This window comes from Rhinichthys klamathensis, unplaced genomic scaffold, assembly GCF_029890125.1.
Source record: "Rhinichthys klamathensis goyatoka isolate OS25496 unplaced genomic scaffold, OSU_Roscu_1.1 h1tg000188l_1, whole genome shotgun sequence".
Classification (NCBI taxonomy): Eukaryota; Metazoa; Chordata; class Actinopteri; order Cypriniformes; family Leuciscidae; genus Rhinichthys; species Rhinichthys klamathensis.
In genome coordinates, this window is record NW_026606715.1 from 924,315 (window position 1) to 949,247 (window position 24,933).

Here is a 24,933-nt window from a genome sequence, read left to right on the forward strand (position 1 = left end):
AAAAGCAGCTCTGCTCAATTTCTAATGCAAAATCATTTTTTAGCTTTTATATAGCTTTTACTGTACTTGTATTATACTGGACAGCAGTCTTAAAGTGCTTAGGACCGTGAATATAAGTCTGCTGGTGTGGAAGACATTTTCAGATTTTAAAACGTCACTGTGACATCTTTTACTACCTTCATTTTAACGACTGACTGACTTTTTCATTTCTAACTTGTGACACTCTCACTGTGCTTTTCTGTCAGTCTTAAAAAACCCTATGCAAGCCGCCTATCCATGCCAGTGAACATGTACTGTAAAAAAAAAAAAAAAAAAAAAAAAAAAAAACATAATCCGTAGGCAGCTGAGCCTCTCTATAACTGAAATATCTCCTATATTCAGTGAATGCACCACGAATTGTTTTCATTCTGAAGCAAAACCTTTCCTTAAAATGAATCTTAATGCATCCACTTTTTTTGTACATAAAAAATGAAAATGTATTCCTTTGTATTATTAAGAAAGTGTCCCTTTGGAAATTCATCATGAATAAGCTCAAGGCACATTCTCTCAGCAGAAACACTGGTTCCAGGACTGCATAAATATCTCTGGGCCAATTTGGGGAACAAAGGAAATGTCACTCCAGTGAGGAGCCAGATGAAGGGGGTCTTCAGAAAGAGAGAGCACACACACACACACACACTTCGGCGCACACTTCACTATTTGACCATTTCCTTCACGGCTCTGGCCCAGACTGATAAATGCACTGGATCACAAAAGGCTACGGCCAAGCAGATTTTTTGGCAAAGTGGAAGGAAGCCCTCCTTTTGGGAGCAGAAGGACATCGTCTTTAAGGATAAGTTGAAAATTGAAAATTCTGCCATTTACTGACCCTTGTGTCTTTCTAAACCGTTATGGCTTTCTTCTCTTCGGTGGAACACATATTACAGTAAATTGATTATGTGTTACGCTCTTGTTTTAAAGGTGCACTATGCAGGAATTCCGTGTTTGTCAAACAGCGACCCCTAGAGTCGCTGTGGAGTACTTGTACTGTCGTGAATAGCACTCACGCAGAGATGGCTCGCACTCACGGCCGGATCCCCTCTCCCTGTACACCGGTACCTGTTCAGTAGGATGGACGCTGTAACGAGTGGAAATAAGGTATGGCCCCTTTAAGAGCTGCGCGCGCCCTGTTTAACTGTCGGCAGTCTGTATTGTATGTGCGCCTCGAACACCATATGTGCCGGGTTATTTCTGTTTGATGCTTATTTTATCAGAATTTTATCAGATCTATTTTTTGCCGTAAAGCAATTTGTTACATCGCGAGACCTGATATCACGCGACACTTCCTGATGCTGCCCGCCGGCTCAAAAGTTGCAAGTGTGTTTTTTCCGCTCACATGCGATAGGGGGGTGCGAAACGACCACCATTCAACCCGAAAAGAGTAATATTACCATTTCAATGACTCCGAAGCTGTTCGGTTGAGGTAAAAAACCTGCATAGTTCACCTTTAAAAAGAATGGGAAAGCACCATATTACATTTTGCACACTATATTCCAAGCCTTCTGAAGTCAGACAATAGCTAAGGGTGAGTAACATCTTAAGCTAAAATTTACTCTCAAAATAATGTTGTAAATATTAACTTACACCGTGGGGCTGTTCATCACACAAAGGTATCGTACTGTTTGGCTTAAGATGACTTAGGGTACGTTTACACAACAACGATTTGCTTAAAACGGAGATGTTTTTCCTATGAGTTTTCCGCATACAGACGACACCATTGTCAAAACGATCCCCGTTCACACGGAAAACCCTGTGTTCTGCTGCCAGGCCATTAGATGGCGATGATACATATAGACTGAACACGTAATACGCATGTGCACGACGTCATCGTCTTCAGAGATTCACGGTTTTGTTGTTCACACGGAGAGCGTTTTCAAAAACTTGCACTTTGAAACGCTTTTTCAAAAAAAAAATCTGAAAATGTTCAAAGAACATTCAAATGTATCCCATAATGTTTGCAAAATGATCAAATTAAATGTTTCCTTAACATTCGCATAACCAAGAAAAAACTCTTTTTAGAAAATTTAGAAAAATTGAGGTTTTGAACGTTCAGTGAACATTCAGAAATAACGTTTTCATAACTTAATATGAACATTAGTAAACATTTCTTAGTCCGAATTTTTGTACAAAAACAGTACCCAAGATATTCATCAGTTGAAATGAGTGGATGAGTAAATAATGAGGTCTAATAATCACACAAAAGCCTTGCATTATTTCATTATATCGTAATGACGGAGTGACAGATTTAAAGGTACAATATGTAAGAATTTTGTAATAAAATATCCAAAAATCACGTGCACAGTGTGATATATTTCCTGCAGTTGGGTACTTACAATATCCCAAAAGTCTCCAAAGATTTTGTATTTCAGAGAAATTCCAATTTTAAATAAGTGAAAAAATTTCGCCTGTCAATGACGCAATATCCGCGCTATCCTCGGTTTCCGTTCATACTGCCATAGCCATGACGTAACCATGGCGACAGACGTGGACAACTGCGTAGTGCGTAACGTTTAGCGGCACGCGGTTCTTGTTTCTTTCAAACATAGACCATGGCAAGCAGACTTTGTGACAAACAAGGAGAACTAAAATGAGGATCAATATCAGCGTGGCGTTTTTGAGATGCCGAGAGCTAGCGTCCGCGACTAACTTGGACTCGACAGAGCTTCACGAGTCACGACTTGACAGCTTTATTAGACAGGTGAGCAAATGTACATAAAACAAATCAATGTTACGTTAGCTCAACATGATGAAATGTTAGAATATGGTCAGTATGTTATTCTAATGTTGATCTAGCTTACTGCTAGTTTCGTATAGCAAACGAACTAACATGTAACTATAACTTTCAACACACATTTAAATGCCGTTTAGTGTGATAGTGTAACGTTAGACCAAGTGAAGCCGCGCTGCGTTCCCTCAAGTTTAATTCGTCTAATAAACTGACCTGTGTGAGTAATCCAGCACTCGCGGGTAGTTCGGTAGAATTTAATGTCCTTATTCCTTTATATCCGCGGGACTCGCGTGTGATATCTGTCTCTTTAGCAATCGCGACCTGCTTCATACCACTGTAATGTTAAAAAACATGAATGTTTGCACTCATCCATAAACATTATTAGATCCATCAGCTTGACAGCAAGTCCCATCATTCAGCTCATCACTGCGTCATCAACCTACGCCTTTGTTATTGTTGGAAACTGCGCCCTCTTGTGGCGAAAAAATCGTACATATTGTGCCTTTAAATCTGCATTAATGATACACTTTCTTAACATTAATAAAGTAAAAATCTGATTCAGCCTTAGAAACCACTCCTTCATCTCTCTCCTCTTTGGAAAAACAAAGCAGTCCCTTTTTACAGTAAATGCTGGTCAAGAGCAGATCCTCAGTGATGACCTCTTTATCTCCTGATGTCTGATCAGTGTAGTTCTTTTGGAGCTGGATGAGTTGAGCATGTTATGGAGCAATTAAATACATTGTGGAGATGGCCTCCTCTTCAGTGAGCATGTAGTTGTCAGATGTGATAACTAATACAGACAGCGGGTTGGTGCTCCAGAAATCTATCAACTTTCTCATATTCGCCGTTCAGTGTGCTGATGATTTATGCTTTTTGTTCTGTGATACGTCTCTCTCTGCTTCTCTTCAAGCGCTGTGCTGGGAAAAATTAAATAATATATCCGACCTCAACAGCCTCTGAACAAGCTTTGATAGTATGTTTGAGTGTTTGTGTGTGGAATTGGCAGCAAGCAAAAGTCTCCCATGATTTGCCCTATTCGAAACACACACTGGTGTGGATCTGAGAATATGAGAGTAGAAACTAAAGCATCCCAACAGTGACACTTTTAGATGTGACAAAACAGCCCCTCAACCACCAAGGATTTTGCATGGACACTGACTCTAAAGGTATATGGTCACATTAGAGACATTTCAGCCAAATTTCACAGGCAAAAAAGATCCATTGTCCATAAAGTAGTGATGTATAAAGCACAGCTCACACCAAAGTCACTTTTAAACCAAGCAGCTTTCTGTAGATCATTCAGTGAATTAGCATTACCAACTTGAACATGACTGAAAACTGAAATCTCCCGAACAAGTGGATTCCTATTTGAAATTACTGGATTTTGCATGTGAAATTTCGTATGCAATAAGCATATCAAGAGGGCTTTTTTAAAATCCTGCACTGACACACTACTGTATACACAGGCACTTTGAGTAATGATGTTAATAATATTGCTACATATTTACAACAGATACCACACAATTCAAAATCATCGAATTTTTCAGATAAACTATGCATTCCATTAATTTTATGAATTGGTATGTTTCGACAGGGCGCAAAGAAATAGAGCAGAGTATCATCAGCATAACAGTGAAAACTAATGCCATGCTTCATAATGATATCTCCCAAGGGTAGCATGTACAGAGCGAACAGCAGCGGTCCTAGTACTGAGCCTTGTGGTACGCCATACTGAACCTGTGATCGATATGACATCTCTTCATTTACTGCTAATGGTCAGATAAGTATGATTTGAACCATACCAATGCAATTCCACTAATGCCAACATAATTTTTGAGTCTATTCAAAAGAATGTTGTGGTTGATAGTATTAAATGCAGCACTAAGATCCAGTAACACTAATAGAGAGATACGACCACGATTGAATGATAAGAGCAAATCGTCACATAAACATGAATCCCGCTATGCCCGTCTTCTATGAGAAGTGGTGTCTGTCCTTCTTAAATGCATGTATTACATAATTTATTTCATATACTTTCAATGTGAGGCATCTCAGACAAGCGTAATTACTTGCAAATTACGCACAGGTTGGTTAAATTGGGATTGGTACTAAAGTCTGCAGGACACCGGGCCCCTGGACTGCAGGTTTTCTTTAAATAGGCCAAGTTATTCAATATGTTTCCACAAAAACTTCTTGCTTCAACTAAAAACAAAGGAGAGAAAATTGTATCTGTCAAAGCATATCAAGAGGGCTTTTTTACAATCCTGCACTGACACACTACTGTATACACAGGCACTTTGAGTAATGATTTTCATTTCCACCCCCCAAGATTCATATCCCATATCAAAATGACGTTAATAATATTGCTACATATTTACAACAGATACCACACAATTCAAAACCTTTTTTTCTTTTTAAGTAATATTTTTCAAAAGCCCAACAGCATGTATTATGGAACAGAAATATAAACAGAAATATAAACAGCACACAAACTCATCCTTTTATTCACTGGAAAACATTTGTCCAAAATGCCTTTTTCTGCCATGTTTCAAAAGTAAAATCCCACTCTTGTGGTGTGGGGTTGAATAATTATTTCAATATTACATTGCATTGTAGTTCTAAGATGTCTAAATTAAAAAGCTGTCCTGACAGAGTCATTAATTTCTCTTCATTTTCTGTGTCTACCCCTAGCGACATTGTAAATGCTACCTCTCATGTTTGTCTCAGAGCATGAATCTGTCTCTTGTTGAGATTTAATTTTGGAAAAGCCTTAGAGAAAACAAAACCTGTTTATGTCTCATTTGCACTTTAATAAATGCCGAGTTAGATTTCATAAACTATAAATTTAATTTCAGGATCCTTTACAAAAAGAAAAGCTAGTAAATGAGAAACAGACTAGCTAACCTGAAAGAACAGATTTATGGCTTGATGCATCTTTGGAGAATCCAGAAACAAAAGGTTTACAGTAAATAATAATACAACAATTTACTATTAGAGATGCAAAATAAGTCTTAGGGTGTTGAATAACTTCTTGGAATAAAGAAACTTGATATACTGTGAAAGCTGTATGACGGCACCACATGACCAGCCAGTGATGACGTGCGACACAACGAGCGCTTGGACACCCTGTGGAATAGCATTGATGATCTAAAAAAAAAACTCAAGGCGGCGCAACAATGTCAGATTGATTGCACTAAGAGAAGCGGAGTCCAGACTGTTCTATGCTTGATGGATGATGTGAACACAGGAATATCCAGCCTAGCAGACCCATTATTCAGTTCTGTTAATGGGACCAAATGTCATTTATAAAAAATGGAGCCAGTCAGCTATTTCTCAATTCACAACCCTACAGAACAAACAAAAAGTGAGTCCCCTAAATTATCATTCTGTGTGTACGCAACACGATTCACTTCTGAAATGGTGATGATTGACACCGTGGTGACACCAAGGAATCGTTATTTTCTGCAATTTTAACTAAACTATCATCAACAGTGTTTTTTGGGCTTGTTGTTTGAGGCCACAAATATCCATCCAAATCCATTCATAGCTATGTTTGTAAACCTTAAAATATATGTAAACTGCAACACATCCACTTCATACTTTTTCAGAGAAATAAGTATTCTTAAAGGAACACTCCGACTTTTTGGGACTTTAGCCTATTCACCTTATCCCCCAGAGTTAGATAAGTCCATACATACCTTTTTCATCTCCGTGCGTGCTATAAGTCTGTTTGACGCACCCACCGCTAGCCTAGCTTAGCACAAAGACTGGATGTAAATGGTTGCAGCTAGCATACTAATCCAAATAAGTGACAAAATAACGCAAACATTTTCCTATTTACATGTTGTGATTTGTATAGTCACAGAGTGTACAAAAAACAAAGTCACATGAGACACAGACATATTTTAACAGTATAAATACTGGGAACTATATTCTCTGAAGGCGAAGCACTGCTACTTGGGCGGAGTGATAACCGCAGCACCTGAGACGAGCCGTGGTGAGGAGCAGAGAGTTCGTTCAGAGTTTGGGTACGGTACGTCTCGGGTGCTGCGGTTATCACTCCGCCCAAGTAGCAGTGCTTCGCCTTCAGAGAATATATTTCCCAGTATTTATACTGTTAAAATATGTCTGTGTCTCATGTGACGTAGTTTTTTATAGACTCTGTGACTATACAAATCACAACATGTAAATAGGAAAATGTTTGCGTTATTTTGTCACTTATTTGGATTAGTATGCTAGCTGCAACCATTTACATCCAGTCTTTGTGCTAAGCTAGGCTAGCGGTGGGTGCGTCAAACAGACTTATAGCACGCACGGAGATGAAAAAGGTATGTATGAACTTATCTAACTCTGGGGGATAAGGTGAATAGGCTAAAGTCCCAAAAAGTCGGAGTGTTCCTTTAATGACAGCTATTTTCAGCAACGGTTTACACAAATGCAGCTTTTAACATACAAATGAATGCATGCATGACAGTTCAATCTTTTTCCATAATGTGTGGACTCGATGTGTTCAGAACATAGCTAAAGGTGCAGTATTCTGGTGGTGGTGGTTTGGGGAGTAAATAATGCAGTGAATTTGTAATTCAGTTAAAGGATCAGGAAAGAAAGAGACGGGAACAGAACCAGCGAACATTCAACAATTGAATCTAAAATAAACAAACGAAAGTAAAATCCAGATTGCAATACTCATCGGAAAGGGCTAAATGTGCCATTTCAATACACCCTCCTCTTGAGACTCAGGTGTGTAGGGGAGAGATGTTAACAGATACAACTAAGCTCAGTGTTGACCAAGTATTGAGGCCAGAAGACATACAGACACATCTACACTCAAGCTCCAGCAAGCAAACCTTTACTTCTAGGTATCTGCATGTTCCAGATCAAGGACTTTCTGCTCCTTCAGGCCTCATTTGATGCTCTAGTAGATCAGGAATATTAAAGGGGTCCTATTATGCTCTTTTATGAAGTCTTGATTTTGTTTTTGGGGTGTACTCGAATATGTTTTAATGCTTAATTGTTCAAAAAATTCATTACTTGTCACATATTTTACATTATTACAGCACCTCTTTCCCCAGTTTGTCTCGAACAAGCTGTCTAGGTCCTGTTTCGATGAAGCCCCTCCTTCTGAAATACGAGATGTGCTGTGATTGGTCACCGGTGTTTGAGAAATGTCCCACCCCTCCATAACCGCAAGCTCTTCTCTAGTGTAACTATGAATAAGGATGGTGTCAATTTCAAACAAATTCGAGCCCGATTCAGACCCTGACAATGTTAACGAACAAGAGGATCGCGAAGAACAGATTTCATGCACCGGACTTTGCAGAGTGGTATGTTTTTTTTTGTAATTTTCTTATACATTATAAATACTATGTTATCCACCATTAAATCATGATATTTGTCGTAAAACTAAGGCAATACAAACAGTAATCGGTAACAAAACCATGGTTAATTTTCCTAAGGAGCGGTGAACCCTCTTACAAAAGCGAGTGCTTACAAAAGCAACAGAAAAAAAGCTGTTCTCCATAAAATGTGCAGCACACAGATAAATGTTAGGGTTATAATGTTCAGGAACAGTGTTAAGAAACATTGTAACCACTCTAAGTTGTAGTTCTTGATTCTGTTAAATACAATATCTCCCTTTGGAGTGGACTTTGAGCTTTGTAACCTTGCAGATCTTTTTATGCTCTAACAGCAACATTACACAATAGCTAAAGTTGAAAAAGTGAAAAAGCGTAATAGGACGCCTTAAAATATCTTTCCAGAGACCTTGTCCTTGCCATTAGTATATAGTCAGTACATGATTTTCTAATTTGCATTATACACTGTAAAAAGTGTTAACCTGCAATTGTTACCTTACCTTAACCCATAAAAAATATATTTTGTTTGTAGAAATTAATGTATATAGGTTGATTTTGCAATATTAAATACATTTTTTTTTTTAGTTAATTTAGTTGTGATCAGTTTTAAGTTACCTTTTTTTTTTTTATCATGATGCATAATAAGGTTCATCTTTTCATAAGATAATTTTTATCTGCCATACACCCAACTAAATCACTTATATTACATTATTATTGAAGTAAACATGATTTCCAGCAATAGGGAGAGACAAATAATTTAAGCAGGGCATTTTAGTGAAGTTATAATAGTGTTCATCAGTGCCAGGGAATGGGGATGTTATTCACATGTTATTACAGGACCCTTGTCTTGTTGATATATGGTGGTCAAAGCCCAAAGTAAATAGAATACACATACCATTAATGTCATAAATCTTATTTAGGATAGACTTTTTTTTTGTATCAAACTCTATTGATCAGATATTACGCTGCAAAATTGGCACAATCACAAGACCTTGCACCTGCGGAGCACTATGTCAACTTAACCCCCAAAGAACCACTAAAGCAAAATTGCAATAGTTGTTTGAAGCAAATAAATTTGTCATATAGTTTTCACTGAATAAAACTCATACCCTGAAATGTATCAGCAACAAGATTGACAGGGAAATATTTATAATTTTCACCTGGACTAATGGACGAAATAAGCTCATGCAATTTACACATGAACACTACCGGAGAAAACTTTTATGTTTATGTAAATGAAAATGTTGATGTTTATGTGTTAGGTCAGAAATCTTTTGTGGCTGTTCGGACACATTCTACACTACAAAAGCAATCCGGTTGAGTGCGCTGTCGACTACCTCTGGAAGTGGTGTAAACAGAGCCAAAGACTATATCTGTCCAGGGTGTTTCCCTGCCTTCAGTCTAAGATATGCTAGGATATTCTCCGGTGCTCCCCATCACACTATATTAGATGAACGGGTAAGTTGGATAGGTAGATAGATGGAAGGATGGATGTTTTAATATGAGAATTGAGATTCTCCAGCGGCAGCCATTCTTTGTTGTAAACGAATTCAACCCAAGCGCTCTTTGGTGACGTGGAGGATTACGTTACTGTTGATCATCTGTCCATCATCGTATAAAGCCCGCACTGACAATTTGATTGGTCCGAACAGCTTTGGTCCGGGCATACTTGCTTCACAACGGATCGAACTTCCCATCCTCAAATGTTGTGGGCGGGGCTAAGTTCGGCTGGCATCCAGGCTACCTAAATATATTAATTTAGGTCAGTTTTTACGGAGTGTCTATTCACACAAGGTGGGTTAGAGGCTATTTACACTAACGTCTGGTTGGGCCAGACAAAAGTACGGAAGACACAGGATTGCCAACAGCAGTGATAGTGGTAAAGGTGCATGGCAGAGGGTTTTGATGCAAATCGACCCGTGTTCGAATCCGCCTTTTGCCGAACTAGCTCTACACCCCCTTTCCCCATAACATTTTGGATCGGAAAGGCAATTATTTTCAAAAAAAAAATGAAGAAAACATTCGAAATGTGGAAATAAAGTGTGTTTAATAATAAATTGTTTATAGGTTAGGGTTAGATGGAAGCTTGTTTCTGCCACGGAATAAAACAATTTAAGAGATAATTGCGACTTTTTATCTCACAAATTTAACTTTTTTTCTTACAACTGCGAGATATAAAGTCAGAATTGCGAGATATAAAGTCAGAATTGCAAGATATAAACTCGCAATTCTGACTTTATAACTTGCAATTGTAAATTTATATCTCGCAATTCTGACTTTATTTCTTGCAATTCGGACTTTATAACTCCCAATTGTGAGAGAAAAAGTCAGAATAGAGAGATAAAAGCTTGCAATTACCTTTTTTATTTTTTATTCAGTGGCAAAAACAAGCTTCCATAGGGTTAGGGGTAGGGAGAGTTTTATTTTCTGAATAAGGCGGCATCCATGTAATAATTTCAATAAATATAATAATTTACACTCTATGTTATTATTGCATACTGTTTAATGTACAACAACACTTAGGCGCAAAAAGTATCTGCACTATTTATAAGTATAAATAGCAACATTACATAGTGTAAATATAACCTATTGTTATTTAAACTTAGTGTAAATAGCAGCTATCACAAATAAAATATGGTATTTTCACTTAGTGTCAATAGCCGCTGCCCAATTTTTCTGGGTTAAATCAGGTAAAATGGTAGCCTGGGAAAACCCAGACAACTTCCGGCAAATTTAGATTTGCTCTGAAAGTTAGTCTGGCAAAGAGTTCATTCAAGCCCATTTCCAATCCGTCGAAATCGAGGCACCAATCAGAAGCGTTGGGGCGGGCTTTACACGATGAGGACAGCGCTGGGATTTTGAAGCAGATTTTGTAGCCTACATTACAAAGATGGATGCCGCCGTCGAACATCACTCGTTCCAATCAGCTATCGCGTCTGTTTTAAGCCATTTGAACGTTTCCTTTTAGTTAAAAACCGAGCAAAGAACAACTCTCTGAGATGTTTCTCCACCGCTCTGCATACGTCATCTCCTTCATCGCTCTGATTGGGTTTAGGTCTATCCGCGACGTCCGTTGGTGACGCCCCTCTGGAAATGATTTGTCTATGATGCTTTGCCAGACCATAACTCAGATACAACTGAGAATGCTCTGGTTTTAACCAGGCTAGTAAAATGGCTCTGCCATTCAACAATTTCATGTCAACACTTTTTAAGTTTTGCCAACTTCAATTGACTGTTCACCTAAAAATGTTATGTCCATTTTGTGAAAATTGTCCAAAACAACATTGGATCCCAATGACTTCATTGTGTGGACAAAAAGAAGAAAGAAAGAAAAAAAAATGAAGAGGCATGCATATCATCCTCTCTGTTCCACAGAATAAAACAGGTTTTGGGATGAGGGTGTGTAAATGAAGATAGAATTTTCCATTCTATTTGAACTATCCCTTTAAATATATGCTTTAATATGTATGCCTGCTTTATCTTTTTTTTTTTTTTTTTTTACAAAAAAGGTTTTTGGGGGGTTTTTCACGCAACTGAGCTTCACTATGAACATGATATCTTGTGATCAGCATTCAGAAGGCACGTCGTCTCCTGATGGCTGATATCTCAGGGCATGTCAACGAATCGCTGACAGGCAGCAGATGTTGTGCTTGAAGGCCAGCTTTGCTAGTAATGGACTCATATTGTGAAGACAATGAGGGGTTTCAATGGATTCTTGTTGCAACAGACAAGGCAGTTATGAAATAATCAGGTGCCATGAGAACAGGTATCATAAACATGCTAACTCAAGTTTACTATATTGGATATGTGATATGAAGAATGCTACTGTCAAAACTGAAGGTCAATTCACCACAGTGAAAACTTGATGTGAAGAAAATGAGTGTCACTTACCACAAACAAGAGAGTCAAATGATTTTCTGGTTTCTAGAGATGGCTTGGGTGTCTCCTTTAATGTAGGCTAATTTTGAGTTGTTGTTATAATGCCCATAGCATAAATGTTGCAGGATGAGTCATGCGTATAGTATAGTAATGCTTGTTTTACTGTACAATCATCATCAACATCAGTCAGCCAAGCAGCTCTTCATTCAACCCTGAAACATTTGCCTTTTTTCTGCTGTCATTCTATGATATGTGTGATATTTCTGTGTAACGTTTCCTCGTTTCCAGCTCCTAGTCTTAAGGCCAGCTTTCCTCAGGTCTAAAACATCACATTTATTCCCCCACTATAGACACAAGCACACACACTTCCAAATGTTCCTCTTCAAATTGCAACATCACAATAAATTTCAGCAAGGCACACACTGCTTAAGCTTATCTGAACATTTGGACATCTGCAGCGATTTCAATCAAATCATAGAATAAAATGAAAAGCATGGCTGATCATATTTCTGTGAGCTGGCAGTGCAGTTTTCTAGAAACTGAGGATGATTTAGCATGGCAGGAGACTCGGACATCTAGCCGAACCACAGACAGTCTCATTCCCTTATTATTCTCATAATTATCATTCCATATTATCAAGTCATCTCATTAGCACATCAGCTCAGTTCTTATAATTACACCGGCTTAAAAATTCATTTAAAAAGTGTGTTGCTTGCTTGTATATTTCCTATCAGAAATCCTTGAATGAACTTGTACTCCAGCAACCTGTTTGCACTGAGCCTGAGATAGTCTCCTGCTATAGACAGCATTTCTCCTCTTCTTGTCTCTTTGCACCATGCATGCATTTCCAGAAACCTCAATCTCCCTGGTAACACTTGAAGGCTACAGTCATTATAATGCATTAAATATCTTATCAATTGTATGTTTTTTTTTATTACAAATAATTGTAACTTCACTTAGCCAATAACACTTAACCCATTCATGGGTAAGAATATTATAGCCTAATTATGAACAGCCAAAATATTAAGGCTATAACTGTGTGTGAGTATTTACAAGAACAACATTATAATGCATTAACAATAAAAAAAAAAAAGCATTATAGTAGCCATAATGGTTTATTTAAAATACATTTGATAACCTATCAAAACTTTAAACCTGGGAAAGGATGATGTTGATTAAACACCCTATCCGTCTTCTACCGTGATATGCTGCTGTGTTTAATTTTTAATGTGTATTTCCAAATATTGGAAGGTTGTCTTGGTTAGTTAAGTCATGTGTAAACTAGCGCGTCATGTACTATCTTTAACATATTGAGCCAAATGCAGGTATAGTGTGTGTGTGTGTGTACTTACACGAAAACTCCGAAGAGCAGGAGTCTGACGGCGATCTCCAGCGCCAGCTCACGCGCGTATTTCCTCCGGTCTGGGGGAGACATCTTCATATTCTTCTTCACACAATCGATTTATGACTGAAAGAAACCAAAGGCAGAAACCAGAGAAGTCGCCGGTAGTCCACAGTTGTCCTAAACACGCGACACACTTTGGCGTCCGGCACCGGCTGTCTGCCGTTTAGTGTTCATGTGGAAAACACCCGCTGCTGCTGAAATGCCTTGTTGCTCTTCAGTTGCAGTGTGTGTGTGTGTGTGTACAGTACAGTATCGAGTTCAGTTTCTTGTGAAGCTGCTGTAGTCTGAATCCTGTAGTGCGCTGAGTGAAGGAGGACCGAGGAAGATAAACATCCGAGCCAGGTGATGATGAGGAGGAGGATCAAGTCTCTCTCTCTCTCTCTCTCTCTCTCTCTCTCTCTCTCTCTCTCTCTTTCTCTCTCTCTCTCTCTCTCTCGTCTTGAAATTTGCGTTACGTTTGCAGTACGGCCAGGTAATGAGTTTTTGGTATAAAACAGTTGTATATGCACAATCATTTCACTGCTTTGTATCTTTAAATAGGCTATTTTGTGTTTGAGTCTCCAGACTCCAGACTGTATATTGACGGTTACAGATGGTGATAGCTAGCAATGATTACCATATTCATCATGATTAGACATGTTCTGAAATTAATTTTCAATGCTCCCTCTTCTTCCTTTCATACTACTTACACATAATATTGCTCTGTATTTAGGGCTAATGTAGCTATATTGCATCTAATTATGCATTGAAATATGCTTGCATACTTATACACACACACAAAAAGAGCACAACTCTTAATGTTAATCAGTAAAAATATCCTGGTTAGACTAAACATATAATTAGACTATGCAAGCCATTATATTGTTCACTATAGGCTATACTGCACATGTTCACAAGTACAAATAACCATGTTGAGGTAACACTTTATTTTACAGTGTCCTTGTTACATACGTTACATGTACTTACCATAGTAATAACAGTAAATTATGCATAATTACATGCTGCTAACCCTCAACCAAATCCCAATCTTACCCTAACCCTAGTAAGTACAGTAAAGTTGTTAAATAATATTACTCAGTTCTTAAAAATATAATTGCACTGTAACAATGACACCTTAAAATAAAGTGTAACCTAATAGGTTATACTTTATTTTAATGGTAATATGCTAGTACTTGTTTTTTGTTTGTGTTTTTACCGTTCTTTAGTTCATTTGTTGTCATAGCTGTTCATTTGATATTGTCGTTGTGTTAATTAAGTTTCATTGTCGGGTCTCGTCAATGTTTGCGTTGTGTTGACTGTTGTTCTTCATCTTCTTCGCCGTGCGTTTGTTATTACCACACAACCCGTGACAGTACTACGGTACAGTGTGATGTAACATAAATCAAATAGAAAGGATTTCCATGTCATGCTTATGGCATTTACAGTGTTCTGCAAGGTACACTACTTCAAAATATACTTTGTGATTTACCACCATGTGCACCATTTTAGTGCCGTGAAAACTGCAAAAAAAATAACGTTTCAATGTTTAAATTACATAACTACAGTGTAATAACAACATGTACTAAATTTACTGTAATTATTTTGGATAGAACTTGTGGTGTGGATATATTTCATGACTTTATTTAAAGTAACTAAAAACTCTGGTGTAATTACAGATAACTAGAAGATGAAATCCACACAAATTAAAAATGCAACACGTAACGGTAACACAACATCAAGACAAGAACCAACAATTAAACACTCGAAACAAATAGACAAGGGATAACAAAGACCTCAACACGAAATAAGAAATCAAAAACCATGCAAACCAATGGAAAGAGGAAATTAACACAGGGAATTAAACAATATATATATTTATACAGTTTTGAATCAATGTTGTTTGCTAACTGTAACAGATGCATGAGGCGGCACATCCCTGTCCATTACTTCATGTTGCCGATTAGTGAGAGAAGAAAGTACAGGAACTACTGCGTGGAGACAATGATCTAAAAGCCCAGCAGATCTGAGATTTAAACCTGCAGGCAACAGCACAGCTTTGTTCCCACTTCACAAAACCTCATGAATATTTTAGGCAAGACTGGCTGTCTCCTTCCTGTTTCGCCACAAAATACACCCAACTTCTCAGCGACGTTTTATAGCAAAGATTGCATCAAACGATTTTCAGTGCTTGTAAAATACATGTTAAAATGTGATCATTTATCAGCTTCGTGCATAATTTCATGTCCTCCTCATTTTTAATTGGTGATGGTTAATGTCACTTCAGCTGCTTTATACTTCCTCAGATTCTCACATTTCACTCTCCATTTGCTGTCTCCTTTCAGATTTAATGTGCAATCTCTCGTTATCTGCCTGTTTTTCAGAGCCTCGCTAATAAGGAACGGGTCAACACTTGCTACATAACAAATGAAAGTACAAGAAAAAAAACCTCAAAGAATGGCTACAAGATAGATAGTGATTGTACAAAGAAGAAACAGTAATTTTCTATTTCAAGGTAGATTGTTGTTATTTGGAAACACTTCCATGAACATTGCTAATAGAATAGATTTGTGTGGCCACTAACAATACGATTTCTGGTTTACACTGTTTTTGTGACTGTGTTTTGTGAATTTTTGTGTTTAGCAGCACAGATCTTAAACGAGTAGGTTAACCAGAGATCCCTTCTTTAAAGGGTTAGTTCACCCAAAAATGAAAATGATGTAATTAATGACTCTCCCTCGTGTCGCTCCAAGCCCGTAAGACCTCCGTTCATCTTCGGGACACAGTTTAAGATATTTTAGATTTAGTCCGAGAGCTTTCTGTCCCTCCATTGTAAATGTGTGTACGGTATACTGTCCTTGTCCAGAAAGGAAATAAAGACATCATCAAAGTAGTCCATGTGACATCAGTGGGTTAGTTAGAATGTGTTGAAGCATCGAAAATACATTTTGGTCCAAAAATAACAAAAACTAGGCCTTTATTCAGCATTGTATTGTCTTCCGGTTCTGTTGTGGATCCGCGTTCAGTGCCGCCGCTGACGTGTGTCTTGACATCATTTTCATTTTTGGGTGAACTAACTCTTTAATATCTTGCAATGTCCATCACATTATTTCTTTCTTGGCTTTAGTTTAGGTTAGTGATACAAAAAATAGACATGTTGTGTGGGACAGCTAGTTATTCATCGTAAGGCACGAGACATACCCTATACATACAAGTATGTGAGCAATAATACTACAAAAGATTTTGTGATCTTTGTGTTCCGAAAATCACAATTTGTGACTAGAAATGCAACGCATTTGATTTTTTTTAAACAAAGTACATTTTGCATGTTTTGAATTGCAACAAAGATGAAAAATGCTGAATTCACTGAAAAATATTTTATATGGACATTTTTTATCTTCCGGTCAACTACTGTCATAGTCGTGCAAGAGAAAATAGGGTACTCTTTTGATAATATTCCTTTATTAAGTCAGAATATTAACACATTCGGTTTAATAGTACTTAAACATATTAAGGTTCTCAAGAGCACAGAAACATAAGAAAGCACATTCAACACCACAAATACGATGTGTTGGCCAAGCATTTGAGTTTGTATAGTGTTTTTATGTGGCTTAATGTATGTTTTTATTTGAAAATGATTTGCTCTCATCAACATTTAAATCCTTTTAGATGACCAGCAAAGTAGCTATCGACCGCTTTTATGACCTGTAATGAATGGATGTGCCTTTGGTTTGGAAAGGCTAAACCTTGTTAACACTTCTAAATGTTGATTGTAGCAGCCATAATATCAGTTTCATCATTCGTGAATTTTATATATAGACCATGCACTTATGTGCTGCCCTGATGGCACATTCTGATATTCCCATCTGAAAAGCAATGAATGTGAAATGTGAGATATTCACACAAGCGTTAGTTCCTGAGCATCCTTCTTCCGACTCAGACACCTACTCACCTCAGATTAGCTCGCTCTTACCCACACTGTATCCGCAGATGGATTCATTCACTGTTTTTAGACTGCTAGAAATAGCCTCTGATTTGAAGCCATCCACAAAGGATGTCCAATGTACTGATCGAGACACTTAAAACAGGCGCTTCCTCTACAGTGAGGATTAAAGTCGCCCTGTTGTCAATAATAGTATCCCTTAAAACTAATTTTTGGCATATTTTAAAACAAAAATCTGGAAAAACAAATGTCTTCATGCCTTAAAATAGCTTGAATGTAACTCGACGCCCTTGCCTCATTTAGTATGCGCGGTTCTATGAATATGCAAATGAGCCCCGCCTCCACTCACTCACTCAGCTCAGAGATCACACGTTGATCTGATTGGTTACAAGGTCGTTTGTGACGTCAGAAACACCAGCGATTTCAAACCGTGTTTTTGAGACTGTCTTTGGTTAACTGCAGTTTTAAGGAGAAAACACTCAGCAATGCTGTCGACTTATGAACTTACACATGGTTTGTCTTAAAGCATATTAAAAACACCACATAGACACATAAACAACATGAAAAGCTGGATTTCCACCACAGGGTGGTGACTGTAACTGTATAAGGCCCTGTTTACACCTAAGATGTGTTTTGGTCGATTCACTTTCTTTCAACCACTTCTGTCCTGATTTCTTCAAGGGGAGGGTCTATGAGTGGGTAAATGTATGGGATTTTTCAGATCTTTCGATCTAATGGACAAAATAAGCTTGCGTAATTTGCATATGAAGTGCACAGAGACTACAGAAAAACATACGGAGAGCATCAGCTTTAGTTTCTGCTCTGACAGCCGAAGACCAGCCGAACGCTGTGAGTGTATGTTAGAAATCAGGAATGCTGAGAGAACATTGTGCTTGGTACGTTTATCTTCAAAACAAACTTGGGTCTTCAGCCAACAAAGTGTTTATGCATTAGGTCTGTAGATGAGAGAAGTCGGTCTTTTGTGGCTGTTTGAACACATTTGATCACATGAGCGTTTACAATATGACAGCAATCCGGTCGGATGTGTTTTCAACTACCTCTGGAAGTTGTCGAAAGTGGATAAGCTCAAAGAGTTTTAGACCCTGTGTACACCTGTATTTAGTGTCGTCCACTTGTGATCCGATCGACCAAAATGGATCTTAATCCTCTGGGGACTAAGCCCTTTTTGGTCCGTTTTCTCTATTTTTACATTTGGGCTTATAAACCATGAGATGGATCACTATGTGTTTGGTATCTATGGATTCAGAAGACCCTAAGATAACATAAGCATGCATGTAATGTGTTTATAAAGGAAGTATGAGTGAAAAATGTACTATAAACTGGAGAATTTCATAAACGGAAATTAGATTTTTCTTATTTATTTCTGAAAATCACACATCACACAAAAATAGTGAACAGTTTTTGAACAAAAAATATATTTGTCAAAGCCTTTGCTTGACAGACATGTGTAATTGTTAAATAAAATGTGTAAAGAAGAACAATGAAAAATGTAACTTTATTTACAAATAGTCCCAGGCGTTTTTTTTAGGAATGCTTAGAATTTTCTAAGCAATGCTTTTTCCTCGTCACTCTCCAGTAATTGTTCCAGAGCTTGTTCCACCATAAATCGTTTACTGCTTGCCATCATAAAAGTACTAAAACAATAAATAATGCTATAATTGTATGTATATATATATATATATATATATTATAATTGTTCTGTCTCTCTCTCTCTCATATAAATCTCTGATAATCCGCTCCGTAAGCCTCCGTTCGCTCTCTCTCTCCTTCTCTCCATTCAACGCTGTTTGCGTCATATCCCTAACTATAATAAGTACCACCCCTTGCAAGGCTACAGAGTCCTCTGATTTGCTAGAAAGGTCATGGTAACCTTCCTCTGATTGGGTAAGAAAAATATTTCTCCATCGGCAATTTTTCAATTGGTTGTTGTTCGCGGAATCTGCCAAACAACATCGATTTCATTGGCCTTTTACATAGTGGTATTGCGCAACAAGGAAGTGTGTATATTTACAAGCCGGGTATCACTGTTTTCAGCGGAATCTGAGGAAGACGGTAAAAAAGACCGCACCTCTCTATCATTAATAGTTTTTAAGATAATTACACATTTGTAAAAGTATGCCATTTTGGGCGGTACCGCCCAATCCGTCCACAGAGGGTTAATACCAGGTGTTAGAAATCAGGAATGCTGAGAGAACATTGTGCTTGGTACGTTTTTCATCTTCAAACCAAACTTGGGTCTTCAGAAAACGCGCAGCGCTACGTCAGAACGTAGGCTCACTATTGGCCAGCATCACACACATGACCAGCGTCGGCCAATAGTGAGCCTACGTTCTGGCGTACAACCAGAAGCGCTGCGCCGTTACACTACGTGAACTCACTCGAGGCCCACAGAGAAGAAAATGAATAGTTAAATAAAGTCATTATTTTTGTGTTCTTTTGGGCACAAAAAGTATTCTCGTCGCTTGATAAACTTATGGTTGAGACACTGTAGTCACTTGGACTATTTTAACGATGTTTTAACTAACTTTCTGGGCCGGCAGGTTTCAATTACAATAGAAGCCTATGGAGGAGTGAGACATCTCTCAGATTTCATCAAAAATATATTAATTTGTGTTCCCGAAGATGAACGAAAGTCTTACGGGGTTGAACAACATGAGGGAGAGTAATTACTGACAGAGTTTACATTTTTGGGTGAACTAACCCTTTAAGTCTTGTTTAATCCCTTTGAGTCTTGTTTTTCATAGATGGGAAGTGGATGGTTATTTTGCAGGAGACAGGTAAAAGAATAAGTCTACCAAAGTCATGTGATAGCTATAGCTTTGAGACACATGAGTAACATGGGGTCTTGGTGATATAGTGGCAAATTTTTTAACTGACATTTGAGATCTACCACTTTCCTTGCACAGAAAGTCCAAAGCACAGACAATCTGACATCTCATTTTCATATCACGAAATACTGTCAATAATACAGGGATAAAATGACATGAGGATTGAGTGCGTGATGAACTTTTTGGGCTGAATTCCTTTAAATCAAGTAGATATTATATATGACTCAGGGAAGATGTACGCTTGAAGAAAATGTTAATGCTTCAGTGAAATTCAAAGATGCATTGGCTCATGGGATGTTGTTTCATACAAGCCTGTGTTGGGAATATGCAGAGGATATGAAAAGAATATCTTGCTCGGAGAAGGAGAGAAACAGCATAATAGGTGTTTTACCCCTGAGTACTGATTAGTGAATACAGAAAGCATTTTTTTTTATAATATTAAAGTAATTTCCCTCATGTTCCCAAATTGATTCATTATAAGCTCATGTGTAAGGCGCACCACAGTTGTGATGAACATGTATTATCAGTGTAGTATAGGCTAAAACAGCTCTGCAATAAGGGTCAGCTTGACAATGCTGCAGTTTCATTGGCTGAAATTCTCTCTTCATTCATATATACATGTAAACAGCGAAACCTAGCTACTTAAAGTGCCCTATTATGCTATTTTGAAGGTTTTCTAATTTTTCTGCAATAGGTTTATATGTATCTAAGGTCAAAAACCCTTACATTTTCTCATCATATACAGTACATAACAGCATCAGCTCATAGTGTCTGAAACGGTTCATCGCTAAACTCCTCCTTTCCGAGAGCCGACTCTACTCTGATTGGTCAGAAGGCCCAGTCTGTTGTGATTGGTCGACCACTGACAGCGCATGTCAGAAACCAAACTTCAGCTACTTTCCTCTGCACTTGATACACAGTGATACGAACAGTAACGATGGTGTCGGATTTACCCAACGCTATCTCACGACCAATTCGTACGAGTGATTAAAAGGTGGCTAATTTGTACGACCTCACTCGTATGAATTCGTACGATTTGTCTAAACCCATGTGATGGGTAGGTTTAGGGGCGGGGTCAGGGGTAGGTCATTCGTACAAATTCATACGAATTTGGTAACTCGTAAAATATGTACGAATTAGCAAAAAATCGTACGAATTTGTACGAGTGAGGTCGTATGAATTGGTACGAATTAGCCACCTCGTAAAATTCGTACCAATTGTCACGTGTTCATCTAAACAATACCGTTGTCATGTATACTTCACCTGTGGTGCTGAACCGGAAATAAAGTGTGTGAGTCCACCCCCAGTAGAATGGCAGTTGTGTATATGACATGGTGTCAGAACAGAAGTAAGGCTATCGTTAATTTAATACACAAGGAGTAGAACATTGTACGACGGCCGACTGTTTTCCAATGGAGGTTCTACACTATAAGCCACCCGAGCCGTTTGATTTCGACTGTCCTAATGTGAGCGCCGCGTGGAAGAAGTGGCAGCAACGTTTCGCACTGTTCCTCACAGCATCGGGAAACAGTGACGCATCTTCAGCGAAAAAGGTTGCTATTTTGCTCACGATTCTGGGAGAGAGAGGATATGATATATATAGTAACTTTAGGTGGGCACCGGCTGAAGGTGATAAAGACGCGGAAAATCGTAATGACTTTGATACGGTGCTCAGAAAATTCGAGCAGTATTTCAACACGAGGAATCCAGTAATGGCTCTGCGAGCACAGTTTTGGGCATATCAGAGACCTGAAGGCCAGGGTTTAGAAGCATTCGTGAATGACCTCAGGACGATGGCAAGTAACTGTCAGTTTGCTGATTTAGAGACCACGCTACGAGACAAATTATTCTTTTCCATAAAAGATCCGGCAATGAAAATGAAAGTAATGGGCGATGACGGCAATGCGTCCCTTGAAGTAGTGACACAGCGAATGCGCACGTTTGTGAGCGCTAAGCGGGAGCTTGATATGATACAAGGCAAGTCGCCGCAAACCCTGGACAAGTCAGTTCACACTCTAAACACCTACACGCGAGGCAGAGACCGTGGACGTTTTCGAGGACGAGGGAAACCGCGCGTGCAGTCAGCACAAGCTAGTAACCACCCGCAGAGTGGCGCTACCGCTAAAGCAACGCAGCTGTCCAATGCATGCAGCAGATGTGGTACAACGCATCAACCTCGCAACTGCCCCGCAGTGTCGTCGCTGTAAGAAATTAAACCACTTTGCAGATCTATGTCAAGCCAGAATGCCTAGCTATCGTAGCAGAGGTCGTGGTCGTGGAGTATCAACTGTACACACAGTGGAGTCTGATTTTGAACATTTCTTTATAGACTCAATGACACATGATCTCAGTGACCCCTGCTGGTATGAGGAGGTAATTGTTAATGAAGACAAGATTAAAATGAAGCTAGATACAGGAGCAGATACAAACTGTATGCCACTGTCACAGTTCAGACAGCTAACATGATACAGCAGCATCCCTGTTTACAAGTCTTCAGCTAGACTGTCTGGATATGGAAAGCAAAACATAGAGCACATAGGAAAAGTTAATTTAAAATGCTCGACGCGCAAGGGTGCTCAAGCAAGCTATGACTTTTTCCTCACTACTGAAAATGGACCAACCATCTTAGGTCGTCAAGCATGCTCTGGTCTTCGACTCATTCAAAGAGTAGACAACATTGAAAAATCACTAACTCAAGAAGATTTGATTGAACAGTACCCTGATGTGTTTACTGGTCTTGGAAAAATCACAGAACCATATGACATTAAGCTGAAGCCCAATGTGTCACCCGTAATTCACCCGCCGCGCAGAGTGCCTTTGAGTCTTCATAAACGTCTTAAAGAAAAGCTTGATGATATGGAGGCTGCCTGCGTCATCCGTAAAACATCAAAACCCACAGACTGGGTCAACAGTCTTGTGGTAGTGGAAAAGAAAGATGGCTCACTTCGTTTATGCCTGGACCCTAAAGATCTGAATCGTGCCATTAGAAGGGAACACTTCATGATTCCAACCAGCTCTGATGTGATCAGCCAGATGTCAGGGAAAATAATGTTCACGGTGCTTGATCAGACAAGTTCATACTGGCAAGTTCCACTCACTGAAGCCAGTGCAGACCTGTGTACATTCAATACTCCCTTTGGGCGATACTCCTTCCAGCGAATGCCATTCGGAATATCAAGCGCCAGCGAAGTCCTACAGCGAAGAAACCAGATGGTTTTTGGGGACATCCCAGACGTGCATATTATAGCAGATGATTTGATTGTCGCCTCACTAGATGAGAAACAACATGACAAGACATTACATGATGTGATGCAGCGAGCTAAATCCATGGGCTGTAAGTTCAACAAAGAAAAGATCAAATACAAGAGGTCTGAACTCGTGTACATGGGCCATGTGATCAGCAAGGAAGGTCTGAAGCCCGACGAGTCAAAAGTGACAGCCATAACTGACATGCCTGACCCAACTTCAAAAGAGCATCTTCTAAGGATCATGGGCATGATCAATTACTTGTCACAGTTCATACCCAATCTGTCCACAACAACAACGCCACTACGTAGTCTACTCAAAAAAGACACAGCATGGACTTGGGAACCGCAGCATGAAGCAGCTCTCAAGATGTTAAAAACACTTATCAGCAGCAAGCCAGTGCTCAAGTTTTTTGACATAACCAAAGACACCGTGATACAGTGTGACGCATCATCAACCGGTCTTGGAGCCTGTTTGCTGCAGGATAGTCATCCCATTGCATACGCATCTCGTTCTCTGACAACATCAGAACAAAATTACTCCCAAATTGAAAAGGAGCTGCTCGCAATCTGTTTCGCAACTGAAAAGTTCAACCAGTACGTGTATGGCAGACCAGTGACAGTACAGTCCGACCACCGCCCGCTGGAGATGATTACCAGGAAGCCACTGCACAAGGCTTCACCACGGCTCCAGCAAATGTTGTTACGCTTGTTAAAATACAACATCGATGTGAAGTACCACCCTGGAAAACATATGTACATTGCGGATACCTTAAGCCGAGCGTATCAGACCAGAGATGCTACATCTTCCAACATAGAGGATGCACAAGAGCTACGAGTACACAGCATTACTGAGGTACTACCTATGAGTACCCAAAGAATTGAAAAGATCCAGCAAGCATCAGCAAGTGACCCGACTCTCCAGGCAGTAAGAGCAGTGAGTCAGAGAGGTTGGCCGTCTCACAAGGCAAGTGTACCTCCCCTAGCGCAACAGTTTTGGCAGGTGAGAGATGTAGTATATATTGAACATGGACTTGTTTTTGTAGGAGACAAAGTAGTAATCCCAGAGTCTATGCGACAGGAGATTATTTCCGCCCTACATGACACTCATATAGGCATTGAGAAGTGCAAAACCAGGGCCAGAGCTATCATGTATTGGCCTGGGATGTCTAGGGACATTCAAGATGCAATTGCTCGTTGCAATGTGTGTGCAAAATTTCAAAGAAGCAACACCCGGGAGCCAATGTTGCCACATGAAGTGCCAGACCGTCCATGGGCTAAGCTGGGTTCTGACATATTTACTTATAATGGAACAGATCATTTACTCGTCGTTGATTATTTCTCTAAGTACCCTGAAGTGGTGAGTCTGAAAACCAAGACAGCACAAGAGGTCATCAACAAGCTGAAGTCTCTTTTTGCCAGGCATGGAGTGCCGGACATGCTGGTGAGTGACAATATGCCATATGCCAGTCAGGTTTTTGCCAGTTTGCCGCAGATTGGAACTTTAACCTGGTG

At 39.1% G+C, this 24,933-nt stretch overlaps 1 protein-coding gene and 1 long non-coding RNA gene across 2 annotated transcripts in view; one reads left to right on the forward strand and one right to left on the reverse strand.

Moving 5' to 3' along the window:
* Positions 1-13,733, reverse strand: part of plpp4 (phospholipid phosphatase 4) — a 123,892-nt gene extending 110,159 nt beyond the window's left edge. The window contains exon 1 of the mRNA XM_056261896.1: positions 13,353-13,733. Coding sequence (XP_056117871.1) covers positions 13,353-13,441 — 89 coding nt within the window. The 5' untranslated portion in view covers positions 13,442-13,733. The remainder of the gene's footprint in view (positions 1-13,352) is intronic.
* The window catches only part of LOC130095211 (uncharacterized), a 165,978-nt gene that overhangs the window by 122,979 nt on the left and 18,066 nt on the right, over positions 1-24,933 (forward strand). The gene's annotated exons all lie outside the window — the stretch shown is intronic.